Source organism: Melopsittacus undulatus, chromosome 3 (genome assembly GCF_012275295.1).
Source record: "Melopsittacus undulatus isolate bMelUnd1 chromosome 3, bMelUnd1.mat.Z, whole genome shotgun sequence".
Taxonomy (NCBI): domain Eukaryota; kingdom Metazoa; phylum Chordata; class Aves; order Psittaciformes; family Psittaculidae; genus Melopsittacus; species Melopsittacus undulatus.
Genome location: NC_047529.1, coordinates 52,557,253 through 52,583,352, shown reverse-complemented (window position 1 = coordinate 52,583,352; position 26,100 = coordinate 52,557,253). Strand labels below are relative to the sequence as shown.

Sequence of the window (26,100 nt, the reverse complement as noted above, 5' to 3'; positions counted from 1 at the left end):
ATCTTTCAGGTATATTAACCAATCCTTTTAATTGCACACAAGAAAAATGTCTAAAGCCAGTTGCAGTAAATATATAGACAATTGTTATTCTGATACCTTAATGGAAAATAAATAAGGCTCTTACCAAGTGAGTTCAAGGAATCTTTTACTAAAAATAATGAAATGTTTATATGAAGAAAAATGCTTCAACTATTTTCTGCCTCAGTAGTTAGAATGTCCCACTGTGGTTCTGTGCAATTACCATGGACTTTTTTTTTTGTGTTACATAGGACCTCCATCTGCACCACAGAACCTTATTTTCAATATCAACCAGACTACCGTGAGTTTGGAGTGGAGTCCCCCTGCTGACAGTGGGGGAAGAAATGATGTGACCTACCGCATTTTGTGTAAGAGGTGCAGCTGGGAGCAGGGTGAATGTGTTCCCTGTGGGAGTAACATTGGATATATGCCCCAGCAAACTGGATTAGTAGATAACTATGTCACTGTAATGGACCTGCTAGCTCACGCTAACTACACGTTCGAAGTTGAAGCTGTGAATGGGGTTTCTGACTTGAGTCGTTCCCAGAGGCTTTTTGCAGCTGTCAGTATTACCACCGGTCAAGCAGGTAAGTTTTCATCACTTACGAATCTCAACTCTGTGAGACTGAGAGAAATTGGGAACATGCAGACTACAGATGCAGTAAATCAGGAGCTTGTTTGGTGGGTTCTGCCTCATTAATCTTTTCACCTTCCCAACTAGTTGATTTGCGTTTATACTATTTCATGATAACCTGTTCTGTTCTTGCCCTCAAAATTGCTTTCAGAAAGCATCTGTGGAAGACTTCAAGAAGACATATGACTTTAATATTAAGTAGATCTTAACCCTGCAACTTTTCTTTTTCTTTTTTTGTCTTTTTCCTTCCTAATCATTGGGGTTGTTCCCTAGTATTTGAAGATGAAAAAGTAGATGTGACAGTCCTGTGCAGGCTTACTGTCTGAATTTTTTAAACCTCTATAGGAGTGCTAGGTCACTGGAAGATGATTTGGATATCTGACAGTGTTTTTAGTGTTAATCTTTTCCCTCAGGAAAATGTTTCTAATTTATCTTATATTTCCAGATATTTGATTATGAGATTCAGTGAGAATGTGATGATTATTCTTTGTTTCTTCTACTTATCATAATCTGACAGGTGAAATGTCAGAGAAAATAAGATCAAACTAGCAGATCACCCCAGGGGAAGAAAGGGCTTCAGTTCTCTGCATGCTGAGTGAAAAAAAAAAAAAAAAAAATTCTCTGATTTAGATTTCTGAAGTGACAGGTTGCTTGTTGATAAAAATTACAGGCATTAGTGCACTATGGGCTTTAAGAGAGGATAGTAAAACTAACCTTCTATACATTGAACAAAAGATCTTAAACCAAGCATTAATTGCAAAATCTGTCTTCAAAAGAAATGCCTTAAAAGAATGAAGTAAATAACTGATGCTTGCTGTAGGAACAGCTAACCAATGTTTCAAAGGGTACTTCATGCTTACGTCTTGGAGGGAATTTTAATGACTGTGATACAGATCAAGCTATTCCTTTTTTTTAGTGCAGTAGAAATGATCCCCTACAGTAATGCTTTGAACTGAGGATGAAGTCACCCTACAGGGGCAATAAGCAAATAGGAAAAACTGTAGTTATTCTGCACTTTAAAGATGGTCATTTCAAAAAAAGTAAAAAGGACAAGAAATTTACCTCAAAACTTTCCCAGTCTCCCCCGAAAACTAGGGCAGTTTATATAGTTGTTCAAGTTAGGCTGGAATATTCGTGATATAGTTAATTTCCCCATAGTGCTTTCCTGGATGCCAGATGCACATTTTATGTTATTTTGGAACCATCTCTGTGACTGAAAGGATCGATCTCTGTGCTCATTCACATCTTGGAGTTTATGATGAGATTCTGAGTACAGAAAACCTGCCCTGAAACTATTTTTGCAACAAAAATCATGTTATTTTGGCACCTTGATTTTTCATCTTTAAAGTAATTCTCTATAATTCTTCAAACGTGCACAGGTGGACAGTGTTCTGCTCTCTGTAGATGTCTGTACAGAGCTACCACATGAAGAAGAGGATTTGGACTTTTTCCTATTTAGCTAAATCACGTTGGCTTTACTTTATGTGCTTTGATGGCTCAGTGGCACACAGAGTAAAGGAAGAGAGTGCAATTTGGTGGCTGGTATCTCAACTCAGGAAGATGAAAAAGCCTTCGCCAAAAGTTCGTTGTATTACGCCCAAATTAAGTCATTATGGTTAATTCTGTTGTGTTATCATAGTCATAGATTTATACTTTTTGGGGGGACCAGAAAACACAATGTGGTTATCCTGTGTTATAAGTAACACAAGCTATATGATTTTATGAAATAGCTTTCACATCAAGCTCAGAGATGTTAGTGAAACCATATTAAAGAGAACATCTAGACTTTAAAGATAGATTTCAAGCAATGGTAAAAACCTTCATGCTCCTGGATAAGTTTTGTAAGGGCATGCAGCAGGAGGCTTGACTATGTTCCTTCCCCGCTCTCCATTTTCGTATGGGATTGTGCACAGGCAAACATTTTCCACTGCTGCAGAATCTAACACCATCACTGCTGAGAGAAATGGTACTTGTACAACTGAAGCTTTGTCTCTTTAGCACTTCTGAATATCAGAATTTAAAGGCTTCTAAAAGCAATATACACAAGAAACAGATTTTGGGGGAGAAAAAAAAAAAAGCTTTATGCTCTCTGTTGCAGTTTTCTCTGTTTGTAAAATGAAGGTAACCCTTGCCTTTCCTTACCAAACTCTTCAAGACTTTCTGCTTAAAAAGTGCCAGATAAATGCAGTAATCTTTTTTTTTTCCTGAATTATATAAATCATGTTAAAGAAAATACAGTCTTTCAGAAATAATGCATTTACCAAAAGGAAAGACCTCTCTTACATTATTTTTGCAACAGCATGTTTTGGATCCTAATAGTGATTTCTTTGGTTTCTCAAGGAGGAAAATATTTTAGGTGGAACAGATTGATGACTATAATTGAACAGAAAGAGACTGGCTGCTCAAAGGAGACTGTTATGCTTCTGTGCTCCTATTTTATTTTACCATGGAGAGAAAGAAAATGTTGGATTTATTTATAGCCAAGTAAACTAGGATTCATGCAGCTCTCATTTGTTACTGTGTGACTATTCTGTACTTTTGGCAAAAATGACTTTTTCTATGCCTATATTGCTTTCTGTGAGTGTAAATGTGTCTAACTAAACCTTCTTCACATTTTATTATACTAGCACAATAGGTAGCTATATATAATTACTGGGTTCACCAGTTGCACAGGGGCTTGCACTGAGATTTTCCCTTTGTAGTTTTGGTTTAATTGAATTGATCCTTTGTGGCTATATTCACAAAATTCAAATCATTGTGTAATGATAACGTTAAATGATTGATAAAAGAATGGGGTTATAGAATATATTCAGTGTTTCTTCACCCACATACAACAAGCTTCTGATGAGACAAAGAGAACATGTCACAGGAAAGAACCAGGTGGTTCATGAAAAACTATTTATATTTGTGGAAATAACACAATAAAATGACTGCAAGTAGGTAGGTAGCATTTCACATTGCTTACACGCACTCATATATATATATATATATATATGACACATTTCTATTCATACCTTGTGCTAAAAAGAGTTTGTGACTAGGCTATCTGTTGTCATAGGGTGTATTTGTCTGCTGCAGCCAAGAACCATGAGGCTTTTTGTTTTGCTTTGTTTTGTTTTTTCAAAAAGATTAAGTGTACTAAGCCCCCCAGGAATAAACCATCTTGTTTCATATCTTGCCTATCCAGTGTCATATAAGGAATACAGGATGTCATCCCAGTATTGTAAGCTGATCTATGTGAACCCCCGCATCCTTGTAAAATTCACATTTACATGTGACTAAGCCCCAGTTACAATAGGTGAATGTACTGAAAAGCTGCAGCTGGCAAACAGCTGACAAACACTACCTTTCCAAGCTTATTGAATGGTTGTTTACCAAAGATAAAATTTACCTAATAAGATACTCACCTTTCGGTGGTACTGGCACCAGTTTTATTTTGTCTATCAAATTCCTTTCAAATGTTACATTTTTTCTATGCAACACTTCAAAGGCTAATGGAATTGGGTGGGTTTCACAGCAAATGAACATTTGTTGGATCTTGGCATTTATGCACTTTCATACTTTTAAAAAAACATGTGCTTCAATAACAGTTTCATAGTTATTCTGTTGAAACTTCTGTTGTTTTAAAGCTTCCTTTCTACATCCTTTCCTCTGGAATTTATCTGAATGGACAATGGAGTGGTCACTGGTAAAGGGCATATTCACTCAGCTTAGCCTGATTTTGAGAGAATTTAGTATAAATTGGATGAATTTCAGTATTTATCAAAGTTTGGGAAAATTGCACTGTCTGTCCTGAGCCAGTTTAAGTTGTCTTTATAGTCATTGTAAAGAAAAAGGTCACATCCAAGGGGACACTTATCATGTCTTAATGCTGTAACCAAACGGGACAAACAAAATTTAAAATGTAATGTGAATTTCTGGTCCTAAATGTATTCTCTGTTCTTATGAAGGAAATACTTGCTAATGCTCGTTGTTTCTTCACAGTAAGAGAAAGGTTTCCCACAGCACTTTTAGGTCATATGGCTCCTTCAGATGCATTTAATGCTGACAGCTTGAAGTGGTTAAAAAAAACCCAAATCAGTTCCTTAATCAAGGCTTACTCTTGAAAAAAAACTTTTAGTAACAAGATTTGCTTTTTTTTTTTTTTTACATCTTAGAGTTCAGTTTTAAGACCTTTTCGTACAAAAATCAGATCCTAAAATTCACAGTTAAAGCAAAAAGGAACTGTTATTTTTTCCAAATTTGCATTATCTCAGCAACTTGAACAGAAAAACACATTACATGCTGTAAAATCATGAGTTAATAGCTGCAGTACTGTTGATTTACTGGAAAGAAGAAATGATTGAGTACATAAAGGAAACAAACCATCCCTTACATAAAGCTATGTGATGCATTCTGCCTTTCTTAGGTACTTCTGAAGCCTTTCTAAACACTTTGCATTCTCCCCTACCCTGTCTACATTCTCCTTTCACTGTTGCTGCTCATAATTTTTCTCTTCTTTGCTGCTCTTTGCATTTTCCCCAGCTTTCAGTTATCTCTACTAATTTTTTAAAGTCTCCTTTTTTATAGTTTCTGCACTATTGACCATCTATTTGTTTCCTGTTCCCTGTCAGTCTCCCTTAAGCCTGCCCTTTCTTCAGCAATGAGCTGTCCCCGAGCTGAAGCAGGAATCAAGATTTATGCCTGTGGCTTTCCCAGTTGCTTCGACCTCACCATTCTAGTCCTATTTTCACTTCTTTCCACAGGCTATTTAGGTGTCTTCCCATTCTTCCACCAATTTGTTTTAATCTACCTTGATCTATGCCTTCTACCCAATGTTCACTTCAGGTGATACCTGACAGCTTATTACAAATAGTTTCAGTGTTCAACTTAATGCTACTTCTATGCTTTTCCATTTCAATGGACTTCCTTCAGTTTCGAGTTTCATTTGATATTTCCTGCTAGTGACTTGACCTCATCTTCTAGCCTTCAACTGTAGATTAGCTTTCCCACATTGATATGGCTACATTACCTGTGTATATATATATATATATATTTAAAAACAGTGCTTCATGTAAAAAGAATTTCCATTATAAAAATAACATTTTTCTTTTATTCTTACCAAATTTGTTCCACCTGTTGAGCTGGGAAATTATTTTAAAGAAAAAGTCACTTTTCAAAAGTAATATTCCCTAACTGCTTTCATTAAGTTGTCATTTTTAGAAACATACATGTTATTATGATTGTACTTTGGCTTACCATTTTGCTTAGTTCATGTAATGTGAGCTAGAAAGTTAATAGTGCTTATTCTTAGTAATATTTAAGTTACATTTTAATTGATTTTAACTTTTTTCTAGACCAGTAGGCAGACAGCATAGTTCTGTAAGTCTTCTGCACTCCATGGCCACCAACTGAAAAGGGTAAAACTAGAGTAGAAATTAATTACATGTGGTAGTTATTATTCTTCTAGTTTTTAAGATGCGTTTTCAGTACATTTAAAAGATTGATTGGGTTATTTCTGTGAAGCTAAGACTGTCTATTGATCTACAATCACATTACTCTGGCCTAATATCACAGATATTTTGACAGGAGGCGGTAACTGAATTTGTGCCTGAATTAAACTGATGGAAAAAACTTAATAAGACTTCCAGTCCCTGTACAGCAAACACTGACAGAGAAAGCAATTTGTTCGTTCACTGATTGTATCAGGTCATACTTAGTGTAGTGAAATCCACAAGGTTATAGAGATACAGAACTGCTAGGTTGGGGCATTATTGTAAGATTGCTAAATGTAAAATTTTTGTTAGGATTTTCACAAAGAAGGAATCATCCATATAGGATATAATATGGTAATGGCATATATGGTATTTGACAGTTTTGATAATATTTTATATACATATACAGATTATATATCTTTATCTAAAAGTTTGAATTGACATGCAATATGTTTTATGAGAACTTACCACAGAATACACACTGTCCGATTGATAGTAAGTTATTTTTTCCAATATTTAGTTCTAATTTGTTCTAATATTTTTCACTGAACGATAAGACAGAAAGCAAGAAAACAGATGTTAGCTGTGTTGCTCAGGGTCTGATCCTGCACCGCTGAAGTCAATGGAAGTTTTGTCATTGACTTCAATAGGAGCAGGATTTGAACCTTATGCTCTATCAGAACACACAGGAACCACAGCAATGGGCACTCTGTCATCCTGAAAGGAAACTCTAACTTCATATAATGTTTTGAGTCTGTATCAGGTTTTTGCACATCAGTTTGTGACTGAATGTAATTAGATTTTTTTTAGATACTAATAATTTATTTTTTTTACAAATGAGTATCAGACTTCTTGCCTTTCCAGCATTGCCATAAAAGCTTTTTAGAAATAGATGTTACAATTTTTGCTGAGAAACTAGTAGAGACTATTTGAATTTTACCATATTTATAAATCAAATCAGTGGAAAGCTACATTCTTGTGTAGCTACACAAAGACAAAGAAAAGCTTCAGCTTTGCAGAACCAAAACTTTGAATTAGAAGTGGTCAGATTAAGCTTCTATGTATGTTGAATGTTTGATAGCAACCTGCTAGGAGAAGCATGACAGCCACAGGGCTATTAACTCTCCCATGCACTGAACTATTGACACTTTAGCTTGTGTCACCATGGTCAAATGTAAGCTACTAAAGGATAATTTCACCAGCTACACAATAAGTAATATGTACTCAAGGAAGAAAATAGGTTGTCTAAAGTACAATTTAGCAAAAGACAGGAGAGATTGGTTTGATAATGTGACACAAAGGATTAGGGGACACTTTTTCTAATGTTACAAACATGGGCCAGACATTATGTGATTATGAGTTAGACCAATTGTCTTAAAAGTAGTGATGAAAAAATAATACTGACCTTGAAAAGAAAATATGTGTGTATACACAGTACACAGTCTAGTGTAGGTAATTAACTCATGTGCAAAGAAAGAATTCTGTAAAGCTTTGATTTTTGCAGCAGAGCTGTATCTTCAGGTATTGCTTTTGCTGCTGTGAACTGTGGAATCATAGAATAGAATCATAAAACAGTTAGAGTTGGAAAGGATGTTAAGATCATCTAGTTCCAACCCCCTTGCCATAGGCAGGGACACCTCACACTAAACCATGTCACTCAAGGCTCTGTCCAACCTGGCCTGCCAAGGATGGAGCATTCACGGCTTCCCTGGGCAACCCATTCCAGTGCCTCACCACCCTCACAGTAAAGTATTTATTCCTTATATCCAATCTAAACTTCTCCTGTTTAAGTCTGAACTTGTTACTCCTTGTCCTATCACTACAGTCCCTAATGAATAGTCCATCCCCAGCATCCCTGTAGCCCCACTTCAGATACTAAAAGGCTGCTATGAGGTCTCCACGTACGTATGTATGTAAGTATGTAGTAAGGTAACTGAATGCAGGATATAGATAAGTGCTGAACACCATCAGTAGTATATCAACTCAGTGTTGTTTGGTATATTTCCCACCTGTCTTTCTCCTATCAAAAGAATGTTGTGATGATGATTATGAAATGTAGACATATATTTGTATGAAAACTTTAGAATTTCAGTAGGAAATCATTTTAAGTGAAACACTGTCATGGCTAAATTGAGACCTAAGACTAAAAATGAAATACAGTGTGGAAACTTGCAAAAAGAAAGGCCTGTGCTGATTCTGACATAAATTTTCTCAATACCTTTCCTTTGTTTGGTTTAGCTTCTTGTTTCTTATTTGTAGTTAATATCAGCACACAACTCTCCTCATAAAAGCACAAGGAAGATTTGTTTTTCAGTGTTTACAAAACAGATTTGAATTCCTTCAATGAACAAGACCATGAAATATTGATATTGGTAGGACAGAATAATACATAATGTTTGAACTGATCTAGCCAAAACCTACTGTGCTCATTAGTTCTGAGATCTTACTTCAGTACAGTGTAACTTATCATTAAGAAGTTTCATTTCTTTGTTATTTTTCCTAGAAAGAACTAAATACAGAGTATGATCATATTTATAGCAAAATAAGACATTAGACCTGTTGTCCTTGAAGTTCTAATATTTGATGGTTTATTTCAGACCTTCTGAAAAATTCAAGTACCGTTGTCATTTTAACAAACAAAACCCTGTAAGTGCACAGATGTGTTTTCAATGAGAAACAAGCAGCAGTACTGAAAGGCACTATTGCGAGCATGTAAGTGCCACCAAATGTGAAATCCTAATTGATGTTCTATGTAGTAAATTAGAAAATTCTTTAACTGTAACATCTCTATAGAGTGAAGCATTTGATGCCAGCCTGGCAGGTATGGGTGAAGATAGTCAAGGTGGATTTGAAAGCCAGGGCACAATAAAGGTCTACGAAGAGCTGTGTTTGATCTTTCTGATGCTACTGGGGTAATACAAAGGGGAGACATCTTCCCTTACAGAAATAGCTCTTGCTGACTTACCTACTATGATAGCTCCGTGGGTGGCAGCAGATTTTTCAGGTGCTGGAATAGTCTGGGTAATTAATAATTCTGGATAATTTTTGCCATGTCTACCAGGTTGCTGCCCTGTGTAGTTTCTTCTGGTTTGCAAGTGATAGAACCAGCCCTGAGTCCACAGGGCATATTCCTGTTTGAACAGTTATACATGCTACTCTTTAGTGTATGAATTGTTTTGTACAGTTTGACATTTCTGTAGTCTTTTCCTGTTATAGTCAAAATATATAATTGGATCTATTTCTAGAGGAAACTTGCTGAGGAAGCCATGGTTGAAGGCTGCAAGTCGACAACAATAAAACTGTTATCTTGAATTCAATAGTTAACGTTAAGATAGAAGATGTTGATTATTTTTTTTCTTTGCTTCGTTAGTGATGAATGGAAGCAAATTTGATGCAGACAGCAATCTGGTGGAATGATGCAGAGCTATCTATGAAAACATCTGTACTAATCCACCAATGCAGTAAATTATAGCTACAAGCAAAAGGCATTGATCCAAAAGGATCATTAACAGCTTTAACCAACTGATCCAAGTAATAGGGTAAATGAGAGAACATTATCAAGATCTGATTTTTACAGCTGTCAACTACAATTGCAAAAACATGGCTACCACTTTTTCTCAATTTCAACCATTTTATGACTCAAGTGCAATATATTCTATTGTGGGCAGCCAGCAAGGATCAATTAAGTGGTAAAATACACAGGAAAAAATCACCCAACTATCATGCACTCCATTTACCAGGAGGTCAGTCACAAAGGGAGAGATAATTGCTGCAAGCTAGCAAAATTAATCGGGGATGAGCCAGAGAGGATGATGTATGTTCTGTGACAAAGTACGTGACAGAGATGTACGTAGAAACCTGTAGCTGCTTGCCTTGTTGAGGACACAAGGACGAGAGGAGACCTGTGAAAAACAATTAGCATGGCTTCAGAGTGAGCAATTCTTAATTATCCATAACATGTCGACATCAGATAATTAGTGTCCCAATTTTTAACAATATTTGGTCATTAACTACAGTAGAATAGGGAAGATCAAGAACAGAGCCATTTGTCTGAGCTAAGTGTTACATAATGGTGTCTGCATGCGAGCCTAAGTCAGTTAAATCATGCAGTCTTCTTATTGTGGGACCAATATAAATGTCCTAAATTCAAGCTTATAACAAGCTGTATTTTATGTTTCCATAAAATACTTTGTGATAACAACTCACAAAACAAAGCAGGCTTGAATGACAGCTGTAATTTAAACTCCATAATCTGCTACTTTTTCATCTGTATATTTAAATTTTCACAGCAAGCAGCATAATTCATATGACAGACATTTTAATATAAATACTAATTAAGGAAAGGTTATTTTTAGCTTTTCTAAACATAGCATATCTAAACAAGGCTGCGTGACTGTCCTTAATGTGTGTCCCTTTGGACAATTTTCTTTCAGCTCCTATGTCCTCTTGTCAACAGTTTTTGACCACTTTTAGCTATTTTTGACAGAGAGGTAGATCTTAAACTCCTGCATGAAGTCAACAAGCCAATGAAGACTTGTCCTTACAGAATGAGCTAAATCATGTATCAGATATTAGAGAATTCATATGTGCAGACACACTGAAAACTTTAAGAAAAATTATTCACAGAACTGCTGGTATTTTTTTATGTTAATGAAAGAAATCTTAGAAGTGCAGAATGGGATGTTTCATCTGGTTTCTGCCCTAGACAAGCACAGAGAAAGGAAAAGACGTAGAGATGCAAACACACATGTATGCACGTGCATGCATACATGTAACTTAATCTCTTTATAATCTTGCTTTCTTCTAGCTTGTTAGTGTATTTTTCAGAAATTTTAAGCCAGATCTCACTTCTTCCGAAGTGAGCTTTAGGCTAGGGATAAGGCCCTGTCACTGTGATTCTTAGGTTTTCTTTTTAAGGATGACACTCCTAAACTTTTACCTGCATTTCAACAGCTTGTTGCATGCAATTTTCCATTGAATGTGGGTTGCCTCTCACATGTGTTTGCAGCAGCAGACCCTTCAGTTTCTGTATCTCCCACCTTATACCTGCTGATGGATCTATTTACCATCTCTCCTTTTGACCTTTTCTGTCTGTCGTCTAAGCATTTCTCTTTTTTGAGTACCCCTTTTCCTAATGCATCTTGGAATGCTCATTTTTTTTCTGTAACATCCAAGCTCCTTTCAGGCAGTAGTGGCTGAGTCAGCAGGCTGGATTCAGAGCTAGTAAACCCTGATGCTTGTGTGGAGAAATGGCATTTACTTCGCTGAAGAGTCTATTTAAGTTCATAGAGCCTCTAATTATGGCTGTGAAATGAGAAATTGGATGTTAATATTTCAGAGCCAATACTCTAATGATCTGTCTCTGTGGACCTCCTGTGGAATTATTCCAAATATTCCCTTGTGTAGCTGAGATCAAAATTTCACCCTTAGTTCTAATTTTTTGTATTGCAGCTTAACGGGTAATGAAGAGGGAAAAGTGTCATTGCTCTTTATATTGTGTAGAGTTAATCACATGAAGCATTTTAGAGCTAAACATTCTGCTCTTTGATGTTGGCATTAAACATTAGCATTTAAGTCTTTGGTGGATATTTACATTGTTGTAGTCAGTGGAGATTGATAGGTTTCTTTAGGGAGTGATTTGGAACAGGAGCCAAATTTAGGAATTGTGTACTGGCTCATCCTTAATTACAGAGGAAGCTTTAGATTACCTTCCCTATTTAGCCAACTAAATTAACTGCCGAAAGTTGATGACATGAATGCCCTCTTCCTCCTACCCTACATATGCAAACCTTAATTTATGCCACAATGTTGACATTAAGTATTTACATGCTTCTATTTCTTTTCCAGGCAATACAAAACAAACTAGCAAATGTAAAAATAATTTGTCTTCGGGATTTTAAAACTCCTAAAAAAGAATTTGCTAGTACCATTAGTAATTCGTGTTCTTAAGACGCTCTGAAACCTTTTCTCATTGACTGAATTAACTAAGGTTCTTAGTGTGAGCATATACAGGTGTGTCTTAAAAATAGGGATATTTCACTTGATTGCAGTTTATTAATAAACTTAATGTAATTTTTTTTTAATGTAAAAGACTTATTTTATGCTTTCTTTTTATTTTAATGCTAGTTGACAGTCCCCATTAGGAGGGCTGCAGGTGCCTTAGAGTTTATCTTGCTGACAGTAATGCAGTGATGCCCACTTATCAGTGTAGTATACTTTCATGTAAGCAGTAACTCAGCCATGCAGTGGCACAGAACAATTACCAATAGATAATCTTCAATAAACAATAAATAGAGTCAATGAACTCCTTCACCATCCTCGTGGGAGTCATTTCTCAACCTTTGCCCTAGCAGGTACCTAAGGCTCTCAGAATATTATCACATTCATGATGCTTTGGAGAGTAATTTCTAGATACCAAAGAGGAAACTACTTTTCACATCTCTGCTGACTACAGCAGGGGTAAAGATGGGGGCAGTTTCTCAAGCAGACAAGTCTCATCCCATTTAGCAATCTATAGATATAAGTCAATAGCTCAAAATCCACTTGGATACTAGCAGGCAGGTATAGGGATTCTGAAGAAGATTGTGTGTGTTCTCTGTTTAGCAAAGTTATGCCTACACAAAAAGGATCAGGGGCATGTTCCTGGCATGTCAGGGTTTGTGCTTGCAAAGTTAAAACTTCTTGATCTCCAAAAACAGCATATCCACGTTGAGATTGAGCCCAACTAACTAACCATGCTAATGAATTAATGGTGTGAGAAATCATGTGTTCATATTGCATCCTCAACTCTACCACAGTTTACTTGGCTAGGTTTACGGATCTATATTAATAGATTAGATCTATAAAATTTTACTTCTTTGTAAATATGGTAGTAGGCTAAAATTATACACAAAATCAGCACAACTCTTTTTCTGGAGGAAATGCCACAGCTGCAAACTGAGGTGAAGTTGGCAAACTAGTACTTATGACTCTTTGTCACATGTTCATATAAACTTCTGTGAATATAGAATACTCCCCTGGACTGGGAACAGTCATGGACAGTGTCATAAATTCTGTTTTTAAAAAAGGATATGTTTTCTACTGGGCACACAGGAAGGGCTTCAGTTCGTAGTTCAGATTTTTGAAATTTTCATCACTTTTCAGTACTCACATATTTTCATTTCTTATACTCACTATAAAGCTAAAAGAAGGGAAAAACATTTAAAAGATGTGGAACAAAGATTTGAAGTTATATATTAACCATTCAGAAATATGTGGCAAAACCTTAAGTATATTTTTAGAAGAAGAAATTAAGTTAAGGATTAAAAAAAAAAAAACAAAAAACCAAAAAAACCCAACTTCTCACCTGTTTATGCTCTGATTCAAAGTCAGTGGTAAATTTTCCTTTAGCACTAGTAGATATCTAAGCCCTTGAAAATGGCCGTTTGCTATTACTAAAGGCAAAAAGGGTGGCACAAAATTGCTTTCCATTTAACTTCCAGTGAACAAAGAATTATCTTAGTGACACAATGGTGCTAGCACACATAAGAAAAAAAAAAAAGGAGAGAAGGTGGTAATTATGCAACTATTAATTTTCATACATTTTAATAATCAGATGTTACACTCAAAATAAAGTCATTTTGAAATTTTCTGTAAAAATCTGTGATCTTGGAAATGCTTACTCATGTAAATAGTTCAGTTTTTTTAAGTGGAGAATACTTACTTAAGCATTTGCATATGGTAGCTGTGAAAAAATACTTGATCGTGTTTGGTTTTGGTTCTTTTTCTGTGTTCAGAAATGCATTTAGTTGAATGTTTTGAACTTAATCAGTACATCTCAAGGGGAGCTTTGGTGTAAAAGAAGTGCAGTTTGACCCCTGTAGCTCTAGAAAGTAAGAGTCAATGATCTCCATTAGACTGTATATCCCACAGGGTAGTATCAGTTGCCCTTTTGTTATTGTAAGCCCTTTCTCTTTTACTGTTTAAATAAATATTTTGAAGCTAAAGAGTTAATGACAAATTCAGGAAGTCTTGACTTAACGGTGATGAAGTGAGACGCATTTTGTGCCATTCGATGTACACAATTTATAACCTCGTTTGATTACCGCAGCATGTCCTCCGCCTATAAGGATTGCACCCGGGGGACTAGTCAACTTATTAATTCATCACTTGCTGCCTTTTATGGTTGCAGTACCCCTTTATGGAATACAAGCAGAGAGATCTAGTAATCCGAAGGCTGCCAGCCGACTGGTTCCACTCTAGCTGACCCTTTGTCTGCAGGCACAATGCTGATAACTTTTCTCCAGGTTCCTCTTTCTCGGAGGCTGCATTACCCTCCTACCTTTTTGTCTTATGATAGGAACAAGCAGCTGCAGTTATTGTGACTTCCAGGGAGGAATGGCCTTCCACAAGTTAACCTGTAGCTTTTTTAAGTGCCTTTTGATTTATCTGTCACCTGATCCATCAGCAATGAATAATTTTCATGGAAGGTGCACTTTAATTACCTTCCCATTTGACTAGCATTATCATGCCCTATCTAGGTAATTAATCTCACGAAGTATCCAATTTCAGTCTTTATTGCTGGCAGGCAGGCCTTCTGAATTATATGTGCTTGAATGGGCATTGGGTCTGTTGTTAAACCAAATAGGCCATGAAACAAATTTTGTGTCCCTCTTTTCTTCTTTTTTTTTTTTTTCCCTCTTAATGTGTTTGTAAAGATGTGGTGGTCTATTTACTTTGCTTGACATAGCTGAGATTTGTACAATGTAAAGCAGGAAAGGGCAGTGGTGGAAAATGGTGGCTGATACAAAAATAATTAAAATAGCACAGATCATAAATGTCAATCGGTCTCTGAAGAAATAGTTAACAGGTTGTGAAACTAGGTACTGAAAATAATCATTTTTTGTGCTTGAATAATGTATAGTTTTCACAATATGAGCTCTGTATGCCAAAGAGTTACTTTGTAGAGCTGGTGCATTCAGAGGATAAATTAGAAGTCCTCCTTCTAATATCAGATTAGGAATACACAGTTGTATTCAGTTTTGTGTTTCATTGTTCTGTGGGTGAAAGATAGACATTTAAAAACATCCTATTAAACCAGCAGATTAAATAACATGGTAATAAGTTTGTAAGAAAGGTTATTCTTTTTTCTTATGCCTGTCTCATTAAAAATAGTGAAGAATTAAGTTATTTTGAAAGCCGAACAAAAGTGCTGTCTCAGTGGTTAAAAAACATGTAATGGCATAGTGAGAATCTTTCATTCAGTTGCCTACACTTCACACACTGTGTTTTGAAATTCATTGTATCTCTGAAAGTTTATTCTTTTCTATTTCCTCTCCATTCCCTTCCCATTCCCCAAAGAAAAATCTTAACATGGTAAATTTTATTAAGGTTTTGAGAGGAACATCTTACTTCAGATAATGCTAAGGATTCTTTAAGGATTTTTACAAGCCCATTTGCTGGAAGTATATTTACTTGATTTATCACTGAAGTTGATAAGAATGTGTTAGTTAAGTTTCATGTTTTGAGTACAGAACAGAATTGTCGGATTAAAAAAAAACTTTCTTAAAGGAATTCAAAAAGTATGAAGATTTTCTTTGTTGTCATAATTTTTAAGTTAGTCAAAGCAGCTGTTTGATACTCTTAACTAAAAAGCTTGAAATGAGCAGGTAGATTTTGAACTTGTAACAGTTTTTTCTTTACTATTTGAAAAACTTCTTTGACAAGAAAATTTGATTATCTGCTAGATTATTTTCTTATTTAATGGTAATGCATTTTTTTTAATCAGAAGTTCTCCGTACCCCAGAAAAAAATTGACATAATTGTGCTTTATGATTAAAATAATTTTAAGGAGAAAAATACGAAAATAGTTAACTGGATGAAAAGTGGAGGCAACTATGTTTAACCAGGTAACTCTTGCTTTTACCACTTTGAACTTCAGAAAATGGGAGCAATGAACAGCATGGAGATTGATCCTGGTATGCAGAATCTTTCACCTTTAGGTCACCAATTCAAATTCAGGCAACCCAAGCAGTGACCAAAAATTGTTACCATATGAAAGTTGTTTGTGAACTATATGCAATTTAAATTATGATCTCAGTTCATTTTCTTTTTCATAAGCAGTGCTTTTGGCAGACCCCCAAAAGAGAAGGTAAGATTAAGGCACTGTAACCTAGTAAACTTTTCACTCCTGGTCATGATCCCTTCAGGTGAACATAGATAGTAGCTGGAGAATTTTACATTGCTGATGTGGATTGTACTTATTTTCTGGATAAAGACAGAATGTCAGCAGTTTGTTTGTTTTTTTGGTTGTGGTTTTTGGTTTTGTTTGTTTTGTTTTCCTTTAAATATAATATTTTAATTAAAATTAAATTACATTTTAATATTTTGAGGTGGATACTGACCCAGTGTGTTAGACTCCCAGTCTCGTGGGTGCTTCTGCACATTGGATTACATTCAAACAGAAGCCGTTCATTGAATATAGAAAGAATAGTCTTCCTTTTGTTCTTAAGCAGCTTTACCATATGATGAACTGATCTCTTCTGTTTTGTTCAGTTTGCCAGGAAAGAATATATTTTGGTACTTACCAAATGGCTCCTTCCATCTATTCAGACTTACTTATTGCTAGTATAGTAGCTGTTTTCAGTCACAGGAAAATAAAAAGCCTTGAAAAAAAGCATCCCAAACCAAAACCAAAACACTAACCAAAACCAAACGGGATTTGTAAAGAAAGACCTTTATTAAATCATGGTCATTTACAGAGCATGAAGGACTTTGCCAGCTGCCAAGCTGCTCAGCTTTAGCTCTGCTGCTGACTTTGGAGAGAAATGTAATGTTTGGTCTGTAAAGTATTTGTGTTCCTAGGTTTCACAGCTGATGTTGAGACAAGATACAGGATGCTTAATTAAGCTTTCTCCAAGTCTCTTGCTTTAATAACTTTCTTTAGAATGGTGATAAAGCAGAAAATGTAAAAAATAGCCATTTTGAAAGGGTATTTAAGGTACTGTATAGTAGCTCTTGTCTGTTAAGAAGAGAATGGTCTACTGGTTTAGGCACTGGACTGGGGCTCTGGGGATCCATGATAAACTACATAGTCATTCCCATAGGCATTTTATGTTACTTTGGATAAATGACTTAATCTCCCCATGACTCTGTTCTTCATGAGAAGATTAAGGATAATAGAACTTCTTTGCATCAAAGGAGCATTGTGAAGAAAAATCCATTAGGGACTGTGAGGCGTTTAGATACTATTTTGCTAGTGGCTATATAAGTACACAGATAGGTTGAAGTTATCTGTCTTCCTGATGTTGTTGTTTTTGTGGGGTTTTTTCTTGTTAAAATAGATAATAGAATTAAACCCTTGTTTTCATGTTAATCTAAAGTTATTGGTTTTCCTTGTTCAGTAATGGCCAAATTCTTCTTGACTGGAATTCCTGTAAATCTCCCTTAAAAGACTTTTTTCCTTCTATATTTTCCCTAAGAACTGTAAAGCAAGAGAGATTGTGAACAGGACTAGTCCAGTATATCGTGCACTTAAGAAAGCTTGGGCCTCCTACAGCTCTGATGGATGCACTGGGTAACTGCCAAGTGTTTCTTATGAAAGAGAAACAAATCTCACCAGGAATCTCCAAGATCTCAGACAGTGAGCAGGTAGCAGGGTTTGCCCTTAAGGATGTTTTAATAATACATTTGCTTATTAAACAAAAATTCCAAGATTTTGACCTTTCTGAAATAGTTTGTTCTTGCTAGAACTTTGCTTTTAATCACTGATCATTGTGACGTTTTTTTGGCAACCTAACTTTTGTGAATCTTACTGCGGTGTCCTAGGTAAGTCTCCCATGGGACAAAAGTAGGTCTTTAATACAGCAGTTTTTAAACTGTAACACTGATCCATTCCTCCATTCCTTAATTGCACCTGGGAAGATCTGGTTCTTGTTGCAGCTAATAAGCTGTTCACCCAGTACTCTAAAATAACAAGACTGGTCACATTAAATTGCTTTTTCATGGCTCATGTTTTTTCTCACCCCACTACTCCAAATGAGAGAAATAATTTTATGGAGACCAGCACCATTACTCTTTATCTTTGGTGTGGAAAGATCTTAGGTTTGTTTTATATTGGAAGTGTTCTAAAACTTAGGTGTCACCTTTCTGCCACATTACAACATCATTAAAGCTCAAGAGGTTGTTCAGACATAAGTTTTTTTAGCTTCTGTTCTAATGGCTCTAGGGTAAGCAGTTTTAAACCTGATAGCCTTGTAAGATCTCGCAAAAGTAGGTGTAAAGAACAGTAGAGGATACTAAACTTTGGGAGCCAGCTTTGTTATTTTTAGCTTGCTTTGAAATAAAGTCATTTATAGTCAGCAAATTCAAACCATTAATAAGGAGACAATCACAGAGTAAGCTTTAGGTACAAATGCTGAGGACAATTTCTCACAGCTCCTGATGATGGTGATCAAAGGCAGAACCATCAACCCTTGATTTCCTGGTTTCTCAAATCCACCATCCTATCTCATACATTTGCAGTGTGATGTGATTGATTTGCCACCTTCTTGCTCTACATGACATTTTGTTGACCCAGCCATCAAGAAAGAGTAACTAAAATGCTCAGCTGAAACTTCAAGAGTGCAACCTTTTTAGGTCCTGTTATGAAGGGACTCCCACTCAGTGGTATATTCCTCTTTTTTGGTTAAGCATTATCTTTTTGCTTTTCTTCACGATCAGGTATCTTAAATGAGTGTCACTGGGAGACACAAGGTTCTTCAGAATGCTGTTTCTTTATTCATCTTGATTTTGAAAAGTTTGGGTGAGAGACTGAGGGGAAGGTAAAATATGTGCTGTGTACTACTGAAGAAAAAAGTAAACTAATAAACTATTTGAAAGCATCCTCTAGATTTATACTGAGGTGAAGGAAATTTCACATATTTGGACAATGGGCTAATAACATCTATAATATAGCTGGGTTTGTAATGATACGACTGCAAATATGTATTAAGAATGAATAAAGCTCTTATATTCCAGTGGATTGTAGGCAGCTTTGCACTGTCCTGTCACCATAGGAATAAGGAGTCCTTGCACATGTATGTCCTAACCTGAACTTTCACTGTTTTTTTTTTTTCTGGTCCTCTTTCCTGAGCCTTCTCAATCCTCTCTTCTTTCCCCTCCTCTCTCCCTTCTTTCTTGTCTCAGTGACAGTGTTATTCTGTGAAATAACAATGCATCAACAGTGTTGCTGACATTTTAAAATTGCTGAAGTCATTAGTATCACTCAGAATTTGAAACATCACAGTCCACTTACAGGTCAAATTCCAAAGGATTTTAAAATTACTGTTATCGCAGTTGTAAATGAGGGTTTTAGCTGACACCTTTGTCAATTAATATAGTTCACGTTCTTGTAAAGCAGATAGGATTTATATGAAATAATGATATCTTCCTCTTGGTTTTTGAAACACAGAGAATGGAACTTACCAATCCACTAAACACTGCATTTTCTAAATTTTTTACTACTGTAGTGAGAAACCCATTATTTTTTAAAAGAAGACAGGAATTGTGGCCTCTTTATCTTTTCCTGTGCAGCACAAAAATGTGTTCAGTTTAATGGAATGCCATAATGCACTCCTAAACTGTCAGGTTTCTAAATATGAGCCATACATCATGACAGTGCAGAACAATGTATTTTGTAGCAAAGCAGTTCCGTTAGAGAAGGTGAAAATATGTTAATCCTACCTCAATCATCAGGGACCAATATGAATTTGCATTATTCTTTTAACCTTGAAGTGAGTGCGTGATATCCTTTTTGATTTTTTTTTTAAATCTCTTCAATTGCAAACTATTTTTTGTTTGACAATATTATTAATGACTTCATAGACATCAGTAATTATTATTTGCACATATGCAAAATATTAGAAATATCAGAGAATCTTTTGTTATGCCTTTTATTTTTTTTTTCTCCAATGGAATTCACTGGGGAATTTGTTTGTTTCATTTGCTTTTTTTTTTTTTGCTTGTAACTTGTATCCATTTTGAATTAGAATACTAATTGTTTTATTGTATTCTATAAAATCTGGACATAAAACTGCACATAGTTTCTGTTGCCCACAGATTGCACTGAACTGCAGTCTGGTGTTGGAAAAGTCTGGCCACAGATCTGTTACTCAGATTTATAGATTTTCGCACTGATTTGTCTCAAATGTAATTTCACAGTAGGAACACCTGAAATTCCCATTCTAAAAATATATTTTAACTTTCCAGGAAATGATCCTGTTAGGCGACCAGTGCTAATTGTATTATTACATCCATTTCCATTTTTGGGGAGGGATATGGAGAAAAAAAAATAGAAGTAAGGTAAGGTGATTACAAGTGTTACAGTGGATAAAATATATATTTTTTTAATTTAATAATTTGAAGTATGGCCAGATAGATCTCATACTACAAAATGTGAAAGTATTTAGATTTTTGTAACTGGTTGTGAACTGAATGAAATATACTCTCATCACATTAAGTGGTTAGGGTTTCTTTGGGGTTTTTTTTTGGGGGGGGGGTGGGTTTGTTTGGTTGATTTTGTTTGTTTTTTTTCATGAACATACATATAACTGAAAAGCTAAATAAAAAAAGATAAATATGGCTGTGGTACAGATTTAATATAGTGTAATATCTGCAGAGATTAACTGTAATAAAAAATGAAACAGAAGAGGCTCAGACTCCTATAAGAGTTGAATGCACATTCCTCACTTCTGTGGCATTAGGTGCTGTATTGTTGTTATTGATTTGTTATCTCCAACTGATCTTAAAAATAACAACCAGTTTGAAACCAGAAGCTTCATAGTGTCTGTATGATTAATGACAATGAACTGCAGATCAGTTTTTAAAAATAGGCATGAATGCATTTAGACTTAGTTTGTAATAATTAGATTTGGTTTCTTTTTAGTAAGTGTGAAGTCATTTATATTTTAGTGTAAAAAAATCATTTGCTTTTGAAAAGTCCAAGAGTGGCCATTTGGAAAATAAAACTTAGTCCTTAGTAAGACTACAATGTTGACTCCATTAAAGATAATCCTCTTTGTATTGTTTCAACACCATAATCATATGTAAGCCTGGAGAAACATGAAACAGGTAGTTAAACTCTACTTTAGAAAGTGCTGATTGGCTCCATTTTACAGTTGGAAAAGAAACGATAAAAAATACTTGAAAGGAATTGAATGCTAAGTCCCGCATTCTTAATCCAGACTCCAGTGTTAGGAAGGCAAAGAGAAGTTTCCTTTTACTCTCAACTGTGGTTCCACAGATCTCATGTAAAGGAAGTTATGGAATTGTGTGATTTAGAGCACAGAGGAGAACAGGAGTACTTTATCAGTAGCCTACTATTAGGAGGGATCAACAACAGTATAAAATTTCACCCTCTGCTTATAGAAAGTCAGGTGCATCAGGAGAAGGATTCAGGGAAATCATGCTGGAAGAAAAGCTGTTGGACCTGGTTATCTGAAAATATAGCTCATTTCCTTCTGCCTTTGATTTGGCATTTTGGAGTGTATGTGGGACTGAGATGCTCAGAAGTGCTGCTCTGGCATGATACTGGAGACTGTGTAACAGGAGAGTCAGGTTCATTTCCCTTCTTTAACTGATGAGTTTAACTGTATTTCTTCCATCTCTCTAGGAATATCCGATTTTTTAATCTTCAGAATTATGTTTATATGTAGTACCTACTTTGCTTCCTCTCATCTTGCATGGCAGAGATTCAACAGGAACCACAGAGAGATTCAACAGAACCGCAGAACCACTCCTTACTGCCGCAGATTTCGCTAGTATTCAAAAATACACTGGCAGGGAATGTGGGAAAAAATCGGGAATGAAATGCAAGCTTAATGGAATGACTAGTAGTGATGTAAAAACAAATGGTTGATTTTGTAACATGGGATATTTAGGCTGGAAATGAAAAGCTTTCTAACTATCAGACCAGTGAGTTTCTGGAGCTCACTTTTTTTATGAGAGTAGTGGGAGACATAATCTGATTTTAAGACTGAGCTTGGTCATTCTTTTGGGAGGAATGACATTATGTGATTGCCTGAGATGGCAGGTGACTGGACACAGTGACCCCAAAGTACCCTTTTACTCTTACCTTCTTAATTAGGAAAATACTTCATATTTTGTTACGTTCTCCTGTTTCTCAGAAACATCTCACATGTAATTTGATGGTGGTATTTTTTATTACTTAAGAGAGTTTGGACATAGAAAAGAAAAATCTTTGTTGAGATTGCAGAAGTCTGGTAATGTGAACTGGAGAAGATTAAATAGCTGCATGTAGGGTAAGAAACAAGGAGGACACTGTTCACATTGAAATGGCTGGAAGGGATGTATAAACAATTATGGCAGTTTGTATAGCTGTTTTAATACTGATGTCAAGACTGATAAAGCATAGAGTAAGTGTTGTTTCATTGGATAGTGTAAATTTAGAAGGCTTAGAAGGCAAGCAAAGACTTATCCCCAGTTTGTTTACTTTTAAGTGAATGTTGCATTTGTTAACCTTTTAGGATCTGTAAATTCTGTATCATTGGTACTAAAAATACATTTGACTGTATTCTGACTTCATCATTTTTTAATCAAAACAGGATTTTTTTAATTCATGGGAGTACAAATCATGTTGTAATAAAATGGGTAGTCCAAAATACTGCTTTACATTGACATTACAGTTAAATGATTTCAAAACAGCATTTTTATTATTTTAAATTTTAATTTTAATATTTATTAATTTCAGGTTTTATCTTTATTTTTATACTATGCCATCAATGGTTCAAACTCCGAAGAAAAATTTATGATCCTTAGTATTAACTGGTTCTTATGATGCCCTTTAGACAAATTTTGCTTTACTTTGTCTTGCACAAAACCTAGATGCTAGAAGGCTTTTCTGCTACAGTCTTATGTGTTGTCCAAGTTTAAGGGACTCTTTGGAAGATCATGTTAATCCTAGCTTTGTTGATGTTAAATCTTCTGCTTTCATATGTTATGCTGCTTGTGACTCAGCACCTTACTGGCAGTAAGACAAGAAGCATGTCATTCATAATCAAGGTGCTAAAATGAAGTTTTGAATACCATTATAAGGACGTACTTTGCAATGGGTCATTAACTTCTCATCGTCATGAAACCCCTGGAGGAAGGTCTTTAAGGTTACAGATTTTAAGTAATTGCATAATTGCATGGTGATGGAGAAATATGACCAAGGTTTTTAAATGTGGCTTCTCTGAATGCTTCTGATGCTGGGTGCCCACTCACTAATGCCCATGGCCTGAATTTCGGCAGTGTTAACTGTGGGGAGCTGTTCCTTTCAAAGGCTCAGAAAGGTAGATGTGGTGATAGGACATAAATTCCCCTTGTATGGAGTTAGTCTGTCTTCAGGGCCACAACAAAGCAGACACCTGCCAGACTCCTGGGCAGGAGTATTTGCTGCGTAACTGAAGTGCCACTGAACGTGTAGGCAGTTAGCATCTCTGAAAATCATGATGTGTGTTACAAAACCAAAGGGATTAAAAAGTAAAGGCTACTTCTGAAATATTTGGGCATTGTTAGAAATTATGTAAATCTTTTTTGTTATATATAATTATTTGAAGCTAATAATAAAGAAAATTTATTTTTTATTGCTGATCATAGTTAATCTATTAAGAAAGAAGAGCTCTGAAAGGAACTGCTTTTTAAAACATTCTGTGGTTTCAATCCATTCTTTTGCCTTTAAAAAAATCTATCATTCCTGAAAGATAAGCAAAATACCACAGAAGGAGTACATTTTGTACAGTTTTGAACATCATAAAATTGATTCTTTTTATATTTGTGAAGGTGTGTATAGTTATATGGGTTTCAATAAAGTGCATTCATCTTACCAGTCTTGCTTAACAAAGTAGCAATCTAAAAACTTTCCAAGATATGTTCTCCAGTGTTTAGTTCACTGTGTGTTGTAGTTTGTTAATTAGTTGATAAGGATAAATTACACACATATTTGACTCATAGTCATTGTAGCTATACCTCCTTAAACTATTTCTCTTCACCTATCAGACTGAGTAGGGTTATACCACACAGTATTATTACTTAAATGAATTATAACCTGCAGTGGGAATCCAGGTGTTGAAACAAGTATTAAGGAGACAGTTCTTTCTCACTGTATTAGGGTGAACCCATTGTCCCTTGTGGAAAAAAAAGAATTTTGCAATTGGATTTGTTGCTTTTCAACTAAAATAAAAAAAACCTGAAGTCCTGTCAGCTGTAGCCTTGGCACAATTTGCAAGAGGAGAGGTGTTAACCTCAGTGTCCTGAGCAAATTCCAGTTTGAATAATTATGTCTTATATCCTTGTCATTCCCCCTGTAGCTTCAGTTGGATTAGCTATTAATTTCCTGTCGCAAACCTTTGTGTAGCATTTCCATGTGCTCTATAATAGTTTCCACATTTCACCCTACAGCTAGCTGTAATCATCTTTCTTTGTCCCCACATACAAACACAGAATAATTGTGAAACTAATGCAGGCTCATAGTGAAGCTAGACAAAGGCCAACTGCATTAACTAAATTAAGATAAAATTCTAGATCCAGCACAATCTGAATTTAAAGCAGGGCATGAAATGGCTTTAGTGGCATGTGTAATAGGTATTCTGCTCCTGTCTGTGGAGACAGTACAGACATCTATTTTCATCACTTTAGACATATCTGAGTCATTTAACACAGTTATCATGGGATAGTACTTTCTTGCTTGAGAGAGGTAGCAGGATCCAAAGTAATACTCTAAAATAGCTGGCATTTTTCCCAGACAAACACATTCAACAAGTAGTCAGGGCAGATCACCTTTCTGTTCTTCATTCTGGTGTCCTTCAAGAATCAGTTTTATTGTTATTTTTTTTTTTGGCATCTACACTTAGCTGCTGTGTGAACAGGTCAGATAGATGGTATGCTTCAGAAATACATAGATCATATACTTTGTAGATCATATACCTTTTGTACTTTGAGACCCATAACCATTCCAGTTTCACTGTAGTGTCAACTGACTTTAAGAAAGCGACACAAATGAATCATAGAATCATAGAATAGTTAGGGTTGGCAAGGACCTCAAGATCATCTATTTCCAGCCCTCCTGCCATTGCCAGAGATGCCTCACACTAGATCATGTTTCCCAAGGCTCTGTTCAACCTGGCCTTGAACACCACCTGGGATGGAGGGAGCATTTACCACTTCTTTGGGCAACCCATTCCAGTGCCTCACCACTTTCACAGTAAGTAACCTCAACTTCCCCTGTTTAAGTCCCTGATGAAGAGTCCCTCTCAGGCATCCTTGTAGGCCCCCTTCAGGTGCTGGAAGGCTGCTATGAGGTCTCCACTCAGCCTTTTCCAGGTTGAACAGCCCCAACTTTCTCAGCCTGTCTTCATATGGGAGGTGTTTCAGTCCCCTGATCATCCTCATGGCCCTCCTCTGGACTTGTTCCAACAGTTCCATGTCCCTTTTATGTTGAGGACACCAGAACGGCACACAATACTCCAAGTGAGGTCTCACAAGAACAGAATAGAGGTGCAGAATTACGTCCTTCAACCTGCTGGTCACGCTTCATTTTATGTGGCCCAGTATACAGCTGGCAAATGAAATGAAGGATAATAGGTTGAAACTGAACCTGAGTGACAAAGAGTTGGCACTAGCAAAAAGAAAATGGCAAGTCAGTGAGTTTTGAGGCCCGCTATTAGCAGCTTCTGGTGAAAGTTATACGTTTGTTTTGATCAGTACATTCTATAGTTGGGGAGTATTTCTGTACTCTTTTTTGACACTAAAACTGCCACATCTGGTACATGGAACAGTCCATTGGGTGAGTCAACCTCATCCCTCTGCATATTAAAGTGGCTACAGTTATTTGTGCATTTACTACTTCTTCCTTGGATGACAGCAATGCAGTATGTATATGTGACCACAAAGTTCTTACTATATGGAAAGTTGTCTAATACAAAATGTCACAGCAACTCAGACTACCATGAGCACATG

At 35.9% G+C, this 26,100-nt stretch overlaps 1 protein-coding gene across 6 annotated transcripts in view; it reads left to right on the top strand.

Moving 5' to 3' along the window:
• Nucleotides 1-26,100, top strand: part of EPHA7 (EPH receptor A7) — a 164,872-nt gene that overhangs the window by 56,669 nt on the left and 82,103 nt on the right. For all 6 annotated transcript variants that reach the window (XM_005144938.3, XM_013127992.3, XM_005144935.3 and 3 more), the window contains exon 5: nt 270-605. In XM_005144938.3, the coding sequence (XP_005144995.1) occupies nt 270-605 (336 nt within the window). The remainder of the gene's footprint in view (nt 1-269; nt 606-26,100) is intronic.